The 18044-nt window shown below is 35.5% G+C and overlaps 2 protein-coding genes across 2 annotated transcripts; both read right to left on the bottom strand.

Annotated features, from left to right (window-relative positions):
• Window positions 1–993: 993 nt before the first annotated feature.
• LOC142546197 (uncharacterized) lies at window positions 994–7546 on the bottom strand. The gene is given in 13 exon segments (XM_075653778.1): window positions 994–1185; window positions 1680–1770; window positions 1873–2470; window positions 2472–2534; window positions 2655–2753; window positions 2876–3318; window positions 3321–3615; window positions 3834–3959; window positions 4539–4865; window positions 5292–5464; window positions 6046–6156; window positions 6361–6475; window positions 7056–7546. Coding segments are annotated over 13 exon segments (2847 nt in total). The 5' UTR covers window positions 7302–7546; the 3' UTR covers window positions 994–1025.
• Window positions 7547–9459: 1913 nt separating this feature from the next.
• Window positions 9460–12695, bottom strand: LOC142546198 (putative LRR receptor-like serine/threonine-protein kinase At2g24230). The gene has a single exon (XM_075653779.1). It carries the CDS (start codon window positions 12152–12154, stop codon window positions 9584–9586), a length of 2571 nt encoding a protein of 856 aa, XP_075509894.1. The 5' UTR covers window positions 12155–12695; the 3' UTR covers window positions 9460–9583.
• Between the last annotated feature and the right edge of the window lie 5349 nt (window positions 12696–18044).

An 18044-nucleotide genomic window follows, 5' to 3' on the forward strand; every position in this document is an offset into this window, starting at 1 on the left:
TTGTTTATTATTGATGAGTAAAATAAAAAAAATTATGTGTGTTACAGTTTTTTTTTCCATGAATTCAACTATATGTATACATGGGGATGGAGAAATTTTTTTAGGAATTTTAAAAATATGGGAAATGGGAATACTTGGTGAGTTATGATTTTACTAAAATAAAACCTAAATTTATGTAATTTGCAGTTTTTTGTTTGCAAAATTTTGATGGAAGAAGAAATCGAAACTTAAATTTCGACCAAATTTTTTTGATTTCGATCAAAAGTTTAAATAAATGGTTTGTAACGAATATTGTCACATAAATGTATCTGGACGTGCAAATGGCTTCTCATCAAATTAATTAATTTATTTAATTTCCATTAATTGTATTTCAGCTTTAATATTTCAATTGGTGTTCAAATATGCTATTTTATTTATTTATTTATTTAAATGAATACGTAATATTAGTCTTGCAGCATGAAATAAAATATTGAAACCGAATATATGCCACATTGTATTTGTGCTGCAAAGAAAATTGACAAATTAAATGGTAAAAATTACATAGAAAACTTATTTAAAGGATTTTCAAGGGTATGTGTATTAAACTTTTATTAGTTCTTATTAGATTCGGGCATTTTGCATGCAAAATAATATTTGTGAGAGTTTTTTTTTTTAATACGTTTCATACCAATTTTCTTAATTAAATACATCCTCGGCAAAAACTATCTTCCAGAACAGAAATATTTGCAAACGAGGAATACAACACAAAAGCACAATCATCACAAACAAGAACCATAGAGATTAGAGCAGACGGTAGTTTCTGGTCATTTAATTCATTAAGGACCAAACAAGAAAGCTCATGGATTGTGCAATTCTCAACCTCTGCTCAAAATGAGGCCTAAATTTAAAAAAAAAAATAATACAACAAATATTGCCATTATAATCGTTAAATTAATTTCTGGAAGCAGTGTAACAATCCCCCAAACAACAAATTTGTGCAACCTTAATGTAAGAAAAAATAAGGTTCTCTTGTCCCCACTGGTCCATCATATCCTAAATGGTTGGTTTGCGAAGTTAGATCGGTGCAGCTTCGCTCTCTTTCGTTTTGCATTTCTTGTTGCGATTTCTTGGAACAGATTCGGTTTGTCATAGCTAATCTTGGGGCCCCGGATCTTCTTCCTCTTCCCGCGGTCGTATTCCTCATCCCTGTTGGTATTGGAAGAATGAAGTTCAAAAATTTGACATGCTACAGATGCATATACCTTTTAAATCTTAAACAACGGTAATCGATCTAATGAAAACTTCCAGTGGACCGAAGAACTGTCGACAGCCAGTAATTAAAGCAAAAAAACGTAGAAAACCCAATAAAATACCATGATTTGAGTCCATTGATTGGAGAAAACCCTGAAGACATCATGCTTCAAAGACAACTATAACATTTCAACATAACCTAAAATAACCCTTTTGCGAGAACTTGAGTGTGAACACCGAATGTAAACCTAATTGTCTCATCATCCGAAACAGATTTAAAATTTTATATCTTGTCACAAATTTTCGGCGGAACAGCTTTAATAAGTCCGGTACCAGACTGATATCATGTTTGCATAAAAAAATATGCTCGAAATTCAATTTCAAAATAAGATGATTCTTGACCCATATGTTTAATTTAGCCAAGGGCATCAGAACAAGTAGAGACTCACCATTCATCCCCAACGTAACCAATTTGAGAAGGCTCCGATTTTGGTTTCATATTTTCTGGAAGAAAAACATCGATGCCATCCCACCGGGCAACTGAAACTCACACAATCAAAGATAAAAGAATAAATTATGATTTTTTAGTTTATGGATGGATTAAGGATAGAATATCAATTGCGAATTTGCAATGGAATTTACCAGTTGTTTCTTCAAGCATGGTCATGGTAATACTATTCTGTCTTGATTCCCTTCTTTCTTTCTCAGAATTACCAGGCCCTTGAACAGTAGCCTGCCTTAATTGTGACGGATTCACAGTTGCATGCATGGCACCGTTCTGGCCTACTTTCTCCTTGCATCCATCATCATTAACACCACCTGCAACATTATCATTACAACCACCGTTTCGTACAATAGAGTTTTTATCTCCATCATTTGAGCAACATTCAGCTTTCTCTCTTTCAGAGTTAGCATTATGATCATTGGGTAGAGGTAATGATTTGTCAGAATTAAATTGCACGAGATCCAATGGGGAGTCATTTTTCCCCAACAACTGTTTGAAATTGAGATTCTTGTGTTGCAGAGAGTGAGATTTTCTTCGCTTTGGCTTCTGCTTTTGCTTTTGCTTTTGCTTTTGTAGGGCAAAGGGCACTCCAAATATAATGTTAGAACTCAGCGACATTCTGGAAATCTGACACTTAAAAAGCTTCCCTTTTACTTTAAGTCGAGATTCTTTGTTATTTGATATACCATTTGACAAGGACTCTGATGTGGTAGGTAAGTGCAAAACTGTCCCCTTTTTGTAAGCCTCCATGAGTTTCTAATGAGGTTGAGTCACCACTGTTTTCAGGTGAACCTTGCACCTAGAAACTAACAATTAGAAACATGGCATAACATTGGAGAGGGAGAAGGGAGAGCATTAAAATTTCAGCTGTCAACAAATGCATAATTGTCCATGCGGTAAACCGAGATGAGAGAGCTACCCGAGACTCTTCAATTCTGCTTCGCTTTGCAAAATTTGAGTATCCCTTTTTACTTGATGCTTCCTCTATTGTTCTAGTGGGCATAGCTGTGCTATCACACTTAAAAAAAGAACCAAGCAAAAGTTAGCGATGTACAGCACAGGCTGAGAAAAGCGTAAAAGAAAAAATTCATAAAGCCAGGTGGAAAAAAAACCAAGTCATAGCAGGCTGCAAATAATTACCATCATCAAATTTGTGGCTGCAATGCCGCAAACATCTGCAGATGATACACAATCACTGCTGTTCTGTGGCTGGTCAGCTGGTTTACTATGATTTTCATTGGAAGTATTCTTATAGCACCTTGGTGGCATGGCCACAAATTCACCAGACTCTTTCTTGTTAACCGAGTCCTTGGGCAGATTGCAGTTTGGCAACTCCGTAGCAGATGCGTCCAAATCCTGCACAACACTAACTCCCTTTTGGCTGCCAATAATTTTGGGATCATCGCCCAAACTGTAATCACAGTGAGAAACTTCGCAGGTTGAACCTAACATTGCTTGACTGCCAGAAGAATTGAAATTGGCAGCAGAACAGTCCACTGAATCTTTTACTGGAGGCACTGATGGCGAAGGTTCTGATTGAGCATCCCTCAGTCGGGACACGTGATCAACACCCATAGAGCAATTTACATTCTGAAAAGATATTCTTTTAGGAGACTCTTTCGGCCGGTAAGTGTCCCTCTCTCGGACAAAGCAACAGGAAGAGAACCATCTGACTTCTCAATTGAACCATTCGGTATCTTTCCCTTCAACTGCTGGTCAATATTAGAATTCACTACATTTTCAAAGGCATTCATGGCTACCTTACTCTCTTTCTGGAGTACAACAACTGGTTTCTTTGCAATACAATTTTTCATATCTCGAACATAAAACAACATGTAGGCCTTTTGTTCAAGAACCTTCCCCTCATTAACTTGGACAACCTATTAAAAATCATAATAAGTGAGCTCGTCAAAGAGTTATTTCCAGACAAAGTACAAGGACTGGCATATGAACTCGATTCAAATATGGATGATTATACAAAAATAAAAGATAAAACCATTTCAAATTTTCAACTGAAATAGCAAACTAGAACATGAATTACCAAGAAAATCATGTATTCAAATTAGTTGGTTGTTTGTAAAACACTATTACTTCATACCTGATTGTCATCTAGAGAATACCACATGCCACTTGAAGTGCGAACAAAGCAGTAGTAATGTCCAGAATGAGTGCTCCAACCAGCATGAACAAGAACACCATAGAGAGTGTAACTGAGATCCTCATCCTGTAAAATTCAAAATGGACAAGTGTTAAAAGACATCAAAATGTTAATCATACAGCCGAAAGAATGAACACAGCAGGAAAAAGAGGTCAGGCATGACCGACAAACAAGTTTTCATAAATGTTGCTGAAAACTAAAAATTTTAAATAATTAGTAACTATATTTGTCTTCCATATACATATTCCGGCTTTTGAGTCAAAGTAAGCCAACAATATCAGCTAACACCAAGTATACCAAAACATCACCGATCACATTTATTGCATTCCAGAAATGCCACTCAATATGAGACAAAATCAAATAGAAAGTACTATGTTGATTGCAGACAATTAACTTCAGGGTAAACTCCTTAGGTATCACTATGTGATCAAAGCAAGTAAAAACACAATAATGTTAATCAAAGGTGAATGTGCTCCATACAGTTTCATAAGATATCGTGTATCATGTCGATGTTCAAAGGACTGGGGATCATTTGGACTTCAAAGTAATCACAAACAACGATAGTTTAATTACAGAGCCTGGTTTGAAAGGAGAGAAAGAAAGAAGACTTGTAAAAATACAAAGATATTCAAGACGGGGACTTACATAAAGACCAGTTACAAATGGTTTCAAGTCCAAGGTGGGGCCGAAAGAAATTTTTTTATCGATTTTCTGCCCTTGTATATGCGAACCAAACCGCTTTAAGTGAATAGTAAGCACATAAGGTGCCTTGTGAATTGTTAGCTGCTTAAGAGCTTTAACTTTATGTTTGCATTCCTGACATTGGTACTGGCTAGCACCTCCATCCAAAAACTCTTTAGCTGTAAAACGAGCGAGTGCCTTGTGCAGTGAATCTGCTTTTGCAATTTCTAAACTCAAATCCAAGAACGGGTCAAACTTATTGGAGCAAAAGGAACATTGTATGCATTTCACCTAGAAGAATGGCACAAGTGTCATTAAAACCACAAAATAAAGACGAAAAAAGACCCTTAAATTGGGTATAAGCAAATGACAGCATGTAAGGTACCGTAAAAAGTATGAAGCAAAATAACTACACCAGTGAGATAACAGGTAAATGAGATCCTACTCTCAGGCTGCCACCCAATGATGCATCTAAGAGTTGCTTTTTCAGTGGACCCCATATTTTATTATTAAATATTCACATTTAGATGCACTGTTAGGGTGGTAGTGCCCTAAGGGAGTAGCTTGAACTTTTCCAAAATAACAAGGGATTGTTTTGTCAATTATTTTTTTTAAAAGGGTGTTTAGCCATTTTTCTGAAATTGCCTGTGAAATTAGGAGGAAAAACCTCCATAAACATTTTCTGACACCTTAACATTTATAAAAGCCACAAATTACCTGACTTCTAAGCCGACCACCAAATATCTTGTGGACTAAACTTTTCTCATAAGCAGAATGTGATTCACTAGGCACTCCAGATGGTAAGCAGCATTTGTGCATGGATTCCAGTAAATTGACCATATACTCATGAGCATCCTCTTGTCTGGCATTACGAAACTTCCGGGATATACCTAATATCTCAATTAAGGGTTCAAACCTTAAAAACAAAATCGAAGGTTCAAAGAAGCTAGAAGCCCAACCTGGAAATTAACTAAAGAAAGCTCAAGGAAATGTAGATTAACAATTGATTACAAACTAAATAGACAACATCATCACAATGTGAGATTTGTCATGGATTTCTTCAAATATTTTGAGAGAAAAAAATATTTGGTAATAAGATTTAAAATATGGTCGTTTCATTATCTGAATCACTTGACAAAGGTCACTCACAAGTATCAAGAAAAAGAAATGATATGATAAAGATAAGGAAATGTACTAACCAAGCTTAAAAGAAATAAGTCAAATAACATTTCTATATGGTCGGAAAATGCTAAAAGATCAGCAAATCATGTAGAAAAAATTAAGAAAATTAGGGAAAAAAAACATCCAGTATTTTATTTAACATGAGAAATAACACATCAGCAAACAGCAAAAAACAAAACTCCAACGATCAAGGTAAGAATAAAATGATCGGCTTTGAGTTCAAATCAACAAGAGACCCATCATCTTCTTATTACAGAAAAATAAACAGAGCATGTCTTCAATAGGATACAGCGCAAGTTGGAAACAAGATCTTTAGGCTCTAATATTCTTCCAATTGATTGTAAAGCACGGCTTACATGTTTCTGTATTGCACATAGAGCACAAAATCCAGCAGTGCGACCTTCATAGACCATGAGAGTAAAATCAGAATGAAGAGCCTCAAATATGTTCCATAACAAGAGTCAAGAGAGTGACAGAATTCAGTCAATGCATTATTTAACATAATATAAGGTGAAGGTTACAGAAAGCTGAATTAGATGAGTTTAAAACTCGTTTTTTTCTGAATGTAACACAACAACAAATTCATAAAGAGGGAGAGGCTTACAGGAATATTGATGCTTCCCACTCTGTAGATAAGCAGCTAAGGGCTCAGTATAAGTCAAACATTGCAACACCGAATTAAGGAAACAAGTATTTCCAAGATTGCGTAAGCCAGCTCCCTGAAATTAATAGTATAAGGCCTACGTTCATGCAGTTAGTTACCACAAAAGAATTTGTAATCCAGAAGGTACACTTTAACCACATCTATATTAGTGAACTGACAAATTATTAAAACTATCCATAGATCATATATGATTTCCAATCGATCGGCAAACCCATATCAATAAATCGAGTTTATGACTGGTGTCAACAGAGGAAAAATCAATTTACATGGGCTCATTAAGTGAACAAATAAAAAGGTTGAAAGTAATACGTATTTTTTGGGCTTAACAATCAATCCACTGATCAAAATTTTCCACGTGTCCATAACTCTCACATATCCTAACAATTTTAGAAGGTCAAAAGTTAATTGCAAAATGGAAAAAAGTGGCAAAAGAAAATAAAGACAGAGTATCTCATTTAAAAATCAATAAAGATGATAGATAGGTAGATTCAAACATACAGACACTGAAGTAGAGCTGTGATATAACATGACCATAAAGTTCAGAACTTTGGAGCATAGACAAAAAAATGTACAACGAAAATCTATTCACATAAAGTGGATAATATTGAAGCAATCCCATGAAACAAACAACTCACAATTCTGCGTAATGTAATCCCCAAACTAAACTCTGGATCCAATCCCAAATTATCCGAAAGCTTAGGCATTTCATGTTTCGCCGCCAACTCGGAATTTGTATTCAAAGTCACCAGCTTAAACCCAAAACTGCTATTATTGCTGAAACCATTATACGTTTTCGTCCCCAAATGGAACTCAATATTCCGATCAATCACCGCCACAGACGAGGACGGCTCCGGGTCGAGCGCCGCCGTCTCTGAAAACATCGTATCGGGCCATAATAGGTGTGAAACCTCGATTAAAAAAAAACCCTTCCTTTTTCCTTTCTCCTTCGTACTGTCAGAAATTTTCCTCTGGTTTAGGTTGTTTTAACAAAGGGATTATGGAATCTCTGCGCGTGATTTGAGAGGCGATGACGGGGTTTGTTTCAGCCTGAAAGGAGACGGAGAAGAAGCATCAACACTTAAACCCTAAAAAAGAGTGTTTGTCTGTCACGCGTTGGAGAGAGGACACTACCCTATATACATCCACTGTCGGTATGTATCCAATCATTTTTCAGTGACTCTGTGAATATCTATATATGTTCATCTTTAAATACATTATTTCTTTAGATGATTCTTAAAAGTAGTATGAAATTTTCACACACTTGGCATTTTTTATATTACATGCGCATATATGTTATATTGACCTATTGCTATTTTGGAATAGATCGGTTATTAAATCAGAAAATGTCAGTTTGAACATTTCTACCGATTCAAACCTCTCGAATATCAGAGCTTGGAGCTTCCGAACTCTTTCTATAAATAGATCATCTGAATTTCATTTCAAATGCACAGTTCCCCCTTCTATCTCAATTTTAGATTATATATATTTGTAAAATCGGTCTCTATAGTCGAGACAAGTTTCGAAGCGCTTTTGGAGTAGACGGCAATTCGAGAATCGGTTGACAAAGCAAGCGTCTCCCAAAAGACTATCGATGGACGAAGATATAATCTAAACTTCTTTAGTAATGTTTTTGGGAAAAGTTGCAAGAATATTAGAGCATGTGTAAAATATGTGCACACTACATAGAAATTAGTATTTGAATATGAAAAGTTAGTAATATCATTCTTTTGGTTGTAATATCGAGCATCGGATCTTAGGCATTTTAGGATTGCTTAGAGGTACGTAAATACTTAGATATTCAAAGAGTATACATTTTTATTTGTTGCATATTTATTTTGTCATTATTATCCGACACATGTTATATAATCATGACATATAGGTTGTATTGTTTATAATGTTTGAGTATATTAGTATTTAGTATAAGCCTTGTTTGATTAGGGACGCTCAACATATTTTTTTAAATGACTGGGCACCGAGAGTCATTTCTGATTTGACGAGACTTAATGTTACGTTGACCTCGGACATTGTAAATCTCTCGATTTGAGTGTGAGAATCACTTCTTTTTACGACAGATTTGAAACTACATACCCCAACATCTCTACACTGAGCATAAAATTCTAGTATTTGATCTTGGATTTATCGAGCATGCATTTTCACATTTGGTTTGCACACTCATATTTATGTATTGGACAATTAGATCCTTCACATGATTGTTTTTGTCTTGGACATCCTATTTTTATGAGATAAATCTCAGATTGGACGAGTCAGATGAACATGACAATGATTAGGCTAAGACTTGGTTCTTGCAAGAGGAAGTCGGTTGTTATTTTCAGATTTACATTATGCTTTCGATGAGGTGGTAAGTAAGTTTATTTGATTCGGTTTGTATTATGTGTTCCCGTTTAATGATTGCGTTCCGGATAAGGATGTTATACATGCATCCTATCATTTTAATTTGTTTTAACTTTATTATTAAATATTTTATAATTTTGATATATAAATTTTATATGTTTTTTTATATAAATTTTATATGTTTAGTTCCTCCGTTGGTTTAGATCATTATATTATACTTTTTTATTCAAAAAATGAATTAAAATTAAATTTACAAATTATTTTCACATAATAGGTATTTATAGGCGCCGAATATTGCAAGAATACACATATAGCTATTTAATGATTTTTATAATTTTTAATTAGAGATAATATTGAAAATAAGTGTTATCACTCTCTAAATTTTGTTAATCATATGACCAAAATGCCCACACCTATTAATTTAAGTTACAAATGCGCCCCTATTATAATTTAGTAAATGCTTTTCCGTTTTATTCATATAATCCCAACAACATGAATTTTTTTCCTTCACTTATTTTTGTATCATTTTAATTTTAGTATTTTTAAAACATACTTAATATTTTATTTTCACATAATACGCATGATTGATATACTACACAATAATATATTTAAGATTTATTTCTAATTAATAATCTTTAGGATAAACAAATTTGTGAAATATTGGAATTTATTAATTATATAAATTATCTCAAAAAGTCACCTTAATTGGGAACTAGTGCTGCTGTACAATCTTTATAACAGGGTAATGAAACCAACAAGACAAATAACAAATTTCAGAACAATCAAAAGATTATCATCTTATTAATTGTGTTCATTGTTGGATCAGTTCAAGATCTTTAAGCAAACCAACTATCTGCTGCATGCTCGGCCGCTTTGAAGGAACTACTGCTGTGCAAAGGTATCCGATCTTCAACGCCTCGACGATTTGAGCATCTGCGGCTGTTCCACGGATCTTCGCATCAATAGCTCGTGATTCTTTGTTCCTCCTCACTAACCCTCTCACCCAGCTTACCAAGTTTACTTCTTTTTCATCCGGATAATCATCTCCGACGGGCTTTTTACCGGTGACGAGCTCAAGAAGAACTACTCCAAATCCATAAACATCAGATTTTGGAGTTTGCATCTTTGGAGAGCTTCTTTCTGGATCAAGAAACTCTGGTGGCATGTACCCTGGTGATCCACGATTAATCTCATCCTCGAGTTCACTACCGAAAATCTTTGCCAGCCCAAAATCTGATAATCGTGGCTCCAAGTTGCAGTCAAGATAAATACTGCTTGCTTTGACGTTTCGGTGAATAATCGGAGGTGAGCAGCCATGGTGCAGAAATGCCAGTGCCCGGGCCATGCCAAGTGCAATGTTATGCCTAAATTTCCAAGCTACTAGAGACCCCTCGGAGCCAACGTTTCGTATCCCATTATTCTCGTCGTCCCAAGTGTCCATGCTCCAGTCTTCTGTGGTTTGAAGACCAAGAGGCAAATCATAGAGCAAGCTTTGCAGGTTTCCATTTTCCATGTACTCGTAAATTGCAATCCTCCGATCTCCAGCCAAACAATAGCCAGCTAATGGGACCAGATTCGGGTGTTTGATTCGACCAAGATGTTCAAACTCTTGTGCCGCTTCCTCATCTGTCAACGTGGATCCATGAACCAAAACTTTGACGGCAACATGAATTCTTCCAGGTAATACTCCACCATAAACAGGTCCGAACCTCCCTTCTGCCAACAACGTCCCCCGATCAAAATTAGAGGTAGCAGACAAGAGGTCTGCAAATGTAAAATTCAGCAACGGTTTCTCAAAAACTACTACTGGCACAGATGCCGCTTGCTTGATATCAGCCACCCAAGTGGTTGAATCAGTCTGGAATGAAAATGGTCCCGAGATAACTTGTTCTTCCCTAAAGGATTTCTGTTTCACAACCCACGTTTTTGTTTTCCTCCGACATCGAAAGGCCAAAAACAGCAATCCCACAAGCAAACATATCATTGAGAGAGAAAGAGCTAGAGCAAGCTTTAATCCCTGATGCCTCGGTGATTTTCTTTTGAACAAGGCCGAGTTTGCAGCAATCGGACAGTTGTTCACCGATCCAATGAAAGATGTTTGAAGGGCTTCAGAAGAAATTTGTGATCCACACAAACTCAAGTTGTTGTAAGAAAAGTTCACCCTTTCCATCTCATGGAATTTTTGGATGAGCATCAATGGGATACCCCCTGTAAGATTGTTGTACGAAATATCTAGAACTTTAAGATTATCGGTAGCAAGAGGAGGAATATGGCTGCTAAGATGGTTTTTTGATAGATCCAGTGTTCTCAAATGGATAAGCTGTGAGATATTACTAGGAATAGGACCAAGTAAATTAGTTTCAGACAAATTCAGGTACTCTAAATTGGTTAGCAACCCAACATTCAAGAAACCTTGTTTGGTAAATCTATTGTGGGCAAGATTAAGGTGAATGAGATTCTGTGCTTGATTCAAATCAGTGCAAAATATCCCACTAAACTGGTTTTCAGACACATCCAAATGCCGTAAACTCGACCATTTGAAAGTGGAACCTACTATTACCCTCGCAATGTGACCTATAAACTGGTTTTTGCTCAAATCTATCACCTCCAGTGGCCCTCCAAAGATACCAACAGCAGAACCTTTAAACAGATTGTTCGAAATGTTAAGGTGGACAATGGAATTCATCCCTACGAAATCCGAATCCCGACCAGAAATTTCATTTGCAGCAAGGTTCAAGAATTTCATGTAAGGGAAAGCCGCCATGAAACCTTCAGGAAGATGACCACTGAGCTTGTTTGCTGATAAATCAATGGAAACCAACCACGGGCAATGAGTAATTCCCGAAGGAACTTTCGATTCAAACATATTGTTACTGAGATTCAGAGCTTGCAAAGTGGTGATGGAGCTTATAGATTCAGGGATACTACCAGAAAAGGCGTTGAATGAAAGGTCCAAACTTTGAAGTTGCCCAAAATTGCCTATGTTGTTAGGAAGATATCCAGATATTTGGTTAGATGAAAGGTTAAGACTCTTTAGCGAGCCCAAACTCCAAAAATCAGAAGGCAAGGAACTGATTTTATTGTAACTAAGATCCAAATATTCAAGGTTTGTCAATTTCCCAATAGTGGTTTCAGGAATTACACCAGACAAACCGAAACCAGAGGCTTCAAACTTAACAATTTTTTCACCTTTGTCATCACAAGACACACCTCTCCAAGAACAAAATGAGCCAGAGAAGCCATAGTCTTCCGATGGATTTTTGCCCATTTTTTGCAAGAATTCAAGCATATAAAACACATCTGTATTGGGTTGTTGGCAAACCACCAAAGGCCTAGAGAAAAGTGCCAAAACCAAAAAATAAACAAATATTCCAAACCCCATTTCAACTTTGCCCTACAAGCACAGAATAGTTCATTCGAAATAAAAGCAAAACCCCCCCTACCCTTCAAGACTCCAACTTTACCGCCATTAATGCTCATAAACCCTTCCTCCTGCAACTGAAACACCAACAAATCCACAGCCGTCGCCACCGCAAACCATTGAACAAAGAATTTAAGGTTGCAAGATAATATCAAAAAATGGGCTCTTAACTTTTTCCTTCAGAACACCAAGAAAACAGTACAGCAACACAATATGATAGACATTACCATTTTGAAAACTTCTACACAGTAGTACATAGGAACAGTGGAAACAATTGAAGTTTTAGGAGTTCAAAGATAATCAACAAACGTGAGGAGTATAAATGTCTAACCTTGGGGAAATCTTGGACTCAAATGAAGCCAAGAATAATATCAGTGGCTAAATATTCAGACATACAACAAACACTAGAAAAACTATTTCGCAGAAAGGTCGTTTTAAATGAGATAAATACTGGTAGTGGGCTACAACTTTCAACAGTTTTACAGGTTTACGGTTGTGTACGTAGTAAATTTAGTAAAGAAGGGGAAAGTGAATTTTGAGACAGTGGTGTGGTCAGAAAGTGGGCTTCATAAATGATGAAACTAATGTAAAGAAGGTGAGAAAATTCAATGCTTTCTGCATTTAGGTGTCGCTCCATCATCACTTGTTTAAACGTTTTCACTCGGGTTGCTCCTTCTGTTAATAATATTAATAACAAGCCACCTGACTTGGAAATATAAAACTTTAAAATTGAATAGTCATTAACGGCACAATCCCACCAAAATTCCCTACCATTGTTTTTAAACTCAGACATCCACAATTATTCAATGATTATAAATTGCTCACATATATTTTTTCATGAATCGATGCATTGTATCACATGAAAAATGACGCGATCACACATCTTGTATCCATTTAATCAACTTAGAAGATAATATCCCAAACCAGGATCGAACTAACTGTTGATGTGGTATAAGTAATCAATTGTTGGATTGCTGGTTTAACCAGTTATAATTGTTCCATCAAGTCAATTCTTGTTAAATAGCAAATGATACTGATAATCGACAAGTATTAAATAAATCTAAATATTGAATATTCATCAGTACACTAAGTTTCCATGACTGAGTCTAATATTGGTTGTTGCAAAAAAATTAGGAATTCAACTCGGGCTATGACATCACTAGTCAAAATTAATTGAGTTTTAAAATATTTATTTTGATAGTGGACGAAATAAAAATGGTAAATTAATCTATTACTAAGTTTTTTTTTAAAAAAAAAAATTCCTTTCAATGCGTATGATATAGGAAGCAAATATTATATGAATCGATCTCCAATTAATGTTAAAGCGTTGACTAACCCATTTAAGAATTTTTGTGTGAGACAAATGGAAATGTGGCTTTTTTGAGTGCTTTTTATTTTACCTTCCAAAATTAGGCTATCTTCTATTCTTCTTTCCCACCCACTCGTTATCCTCGTTGCCTTAATTCTGGGATTCTATTTTTACCGGGTGGTCAATTTTTTTATCTATAAAAAATGTATAAAACGGACATATTATATATATTTATAAAAGAATCTCATATTTTATATTAAATTGTATTGTATAACTTTATATATATATATATATATATATATTTATAAAAGTGGAGCAAAAAATTGGTCTAAATTGAGACATAAATTAACATATCCAACCATAGAAGAATACATTTTTTTTTTTAAAAAAAATTAAACATTGATGTCATCAAATCGATAAATTCTGAGTTACAATATAAGAAATCCAAGAAGAAATATTTCCATCTAGCCAGTGTAAACTGGAAGAGCTATCGAATGCTCTATGAGCAATAAAGTGTGAAACAATATTGGTCGAGCGATGCATATGCTTGATCGACACAAAATGATTCACTAGGAACATAGAACTAAATTCAAGAGCCAATAAACCCAAAGGACCAGCTTCCATATCTGGGTTGAAAACTACACGAATCGCCTCCTTGAAGTCTGAATATATACAAACAAAAGATAATCTCACATGTAGACACAGATCAATACCACAACGAATACCCAATATTTCAACTTCAAAGACACTACCTGAATTACGGATGATAAGAGCAAGAGCACCTCTACTTACTCCGTGTGAATCTCTAATTATCGCTCCAACATTGTATTTATTACGCTTGATATAAAACCCCGCATCAACATCTAATTGAAATAAATTAGGGGTACGCAGTTTCCATAAGTGATCTGCTGAGATTTGTGAAGTACAAGTTGAGATAACACACTTTAATCTAGAGTAACGAACCGAATCTAGAAATGCATAAACCCAATCCACTATAAATTTATCACTCTTACTCCGAGCTTCGTGTTTTCGAATACATGTTTCATGCCAAATCGCCCAAAAAATATCACAAACAATTCGAATTCCTCCTTGTTAAAGCTATTTGACACATATAAAGCACAATCAAGAAAAGAAGCATCACGATGTATTTTCAGACAATACCAAAATGGAGTATTTTTTCAAACATCCTTAATAGCCAAACAAAAAAAGACAATGACTAATAGATACATAATGGACATTGCATAGCGAGCATGCCCCATGACTTGGAATATGATGAGGAAGCAAATTAATCTCAAACGGAATAAAATCTATGGATGCTTTGTACATAAATATACGAAATTTCGATGGTAATCGGAGTTTACAAATCTTTCTCCACCAAGAGCCAAGAGGCTGCCGAGAATGTCGAGAATTGAATGGTGGGGTGTCCCAGCTTCTGGTCTCCATATGGTAGCCATCTTTAACTGAATATTTATCATTCTTGCTTCCAGACTAAAATCGTATATCATTAAAGCTATGTCGGTGCAATAGAATATTGAGGATAGCATCAATCTCATGTACAAGGAAGAATTGCCAAACCATGGACTCTTTCCAGGTCTCCGTTCCAGAGATAAAGTGTGACACTCGAAGGTGATTGTCTGTAGAAGGATGTAAATTGCTCTGAAATGATGGAATCGTCGGGATCCAAGGGTCAGCGAAAGCCAGAATACTCTGACCATTCCTTATTCACCAACACAACCTCATTTGAATGATTTATCTACTCCACAACAAAGATCTCCAACATAAAATAGATTTGAACCCACTCATACCGGCATAATATCTGAATTTTTTAAAATATAAACATATGTTCTTAAAATAAATTTAAAATATAAATATTTAATACATTTATATTTTAAAGTATTGACGTATAAACAGATTTAACATTTTTTGACGTGTTAATAACACTCCTCTAAAATATAACAAGATTATTAACACGAAAATGTATACCGAATTTCTTAATATAAGATTAAAGTATGATTTTCATTATATATATTACATGTGAATCTACCTTATAATGTTATCAATAATTCAATGATAATTATCCTGATTTAATTAATGTTAAATAATTATTTGTTAATAATGCAATTAATTAATTAGATCAAAATGGGCAGAAAAATCTTCAATATTTTGATGTGAAATGTACTCTAAAAAATCTAATATGCTGTAGCCATATAATTTATGTACAGTTAATGTAAGATAGAGTCAGGACCATCCTCGTCTGAATAAACAATAGCTTCATCTGACAAAGAATTAAATTTTTTGGTCCATACGGTCACCGAAATTTATGAATCCCGTCACATTTTCAGAAACTATTATTTTTTTATAATTTTTACTTATAGATTTTTTTTATTTATAATAGTATTATATAACTAAGAACTTTAATTAAAGATTGTTTTGTTTGTTAGTAGGATAAGTATTTACTATATTTAAATATCTGATATTTTATGGTGCTTTTTTTTTTTTTAATAAAAACTTGTGGATGATGTGAAAAACATAGCCACTTTACACAAAAAAAATCAAATTTTATAAATAAAAATTTATTATTTTTGTTAAAAATATGACCAAATGCAGACTCCCTAATGGCTAATCTGGCAATGGGAGGAGGGTATTTAACTTTCTATAGCATTTAAAAAATAATTATATATCTTCTGCAGAGGCGAAGACACCATCAAAGAAAGGGCATCATTGCGACAATATCATTTGGCTAACTCATCACTACTGATGAGTGTAGTGTGCATGCATAAAATCATACAAATAATGGGCATAAATTAAGGCCCAATATTCTCTGTGATACACAGGGATGAACCCATCAAGATCCGGCCCAAATTCCCGGCTCATCATTAAGGCCCACAGGTGAATGGCCCATGACAAGCCCAGGTATTCTCCTATAAATACCAGGTTGGAGCGTATGATTATTGGATTCAATATATTGTTTTCAGCAGCACCCTTAGCTGCTTCCCCCATATATCCTCAGCCATTGACTTGAGCGTCGGAGGGGCTACGCCAGGACACCCTCCTGGCCCCCTCCTAACGATCTTATTTGTGATTTAAGGCTCAGGGTAATTTCAGAACCTGCGTCTGGACTAGTGACACTTGCCGGAATCGGACCCTAAATTTCCCGTGAGTATCACTCTACATTTAACAAACTATGCATGCTCGAAATAATTCAATTTATCAATCAGATCACGGCCAAATAATAGGCCAAAAGAGTTCAATTAAAGATAATACATACGCGCAACTTCGTAAGTCTTCACTAATTTTGACACCAAGATCTCAATTTTGAGACGAGGTCACGATCTCTCCACTAAAAAAATCGAGCCTCTTGTATAATTGTCAAGTCCTTTGTCGTGTTTCGATGCCAATGCAGAAGAACTGATAATGCAGACTGAAGCCAAATCCTGCCTCATCAGGAGCTCGCATTTCTACGGAAAGTGATATACGAAAAACAAAATCCGCACTTGTCGAGGGATCTGTGGGCGTGAAGGTCACGTAGCCGGGGTATGCATGCATGGCTAGTGCTTCTGTACAACGAAATGCACCAGGCAGCGAAGAACGAAGCCAAACCCACCACCACCTGATTGTAGCAGCGGTGGAAGTGGTGTTAGGTGAGAGGTGGGGCTCACACATTAAATAAAATAATATTAAATCTCATATCCCACATCGTTCGTTTACAAAAATGAACGATGAAAATTTGTTATAAATTGAGATTTTCTTGTTTGTTTTTAGTATCCCAAAATCAAAAGTTTTTCAGCTTTGATAAAAAGAGAGTGCATAGAAAAAAAAGTGTATTTTTTTCTTGAGTGCGGGAATTCTCTTGTGTGAGTTAGCGAAATTATTTTCTCGGTATACTCGGGGTTTGGGAGTGAGAAATATTGAGTGTATTGGTGTATACACTTGTTGTAATATTTCTTCAAGTTATAAAAGTTGCAGTAGCTCCGTGAACGTAGCCTTTATTGGGTGAACCACGTAAATCTTTGTGTTCTTATTGATTATTTTATCCTGCATTTTTTGGTGTTATTATCATCGTGATCGGCATCGCTTCGGTGTAATTTCTCAACAACTGGTATCAGAGCCTTGTTGTGAAAATTCTTAAGAATTCTGAGTATGCTTTGTGGTTGCAGATTTGTCTGATCTTCCACACCAGAAAAGATTTTTTAGATTTTTTGCTAAGACTAGCGAAGCGATGGTCGGAGATGATGGATCGGGACCGGGAATCAACAAGTTCGATGGTACAGATTTTACGTTCTGGCGACTACAGATTATTGATTATTTGTATAGCAAGAAGTTGCATCAACCTCTATCTGGAAAGAAACCGGAAAAGATGGAGGATGATGACTGGAAGCTTCTTGACCGACAAGTGTTAGGTGTGATACGACTGACCCTAACGAAGAACGTGGCACATAATGTGGCGGAGGCAAAAACAACGGAGGAGATGATGTCCATTTTGTCGGACATGTACGAAAAGTCATCGGCAAATAATAAAGTACATCTCATGAAGAAGTTATT

Source organism: Primulina tabacum, chromosome 5, assembly GCF_025594145.1.
Source record: "Primulina tabacum isolate GXHZ01 chromosome 5, ASM2559414v2, whole genome shotgun sequence".
NCBI classification, from domain to species: Eukaryota; Viridiplantae; Streptophyta; class Magnoliopsida; order Lamiales; family Gesneriaceae; genus Primulina; species Primulina tabacum.

Coding starts and splice junctions, on each gene's coding strand:
- LOC142546198 (XM_075653779.1), bottom strand. CDS start 12,154: ATGGGGTTTGGAATATTTGTTTATTTTTTGGTTTTGGCACTTTTCTCT.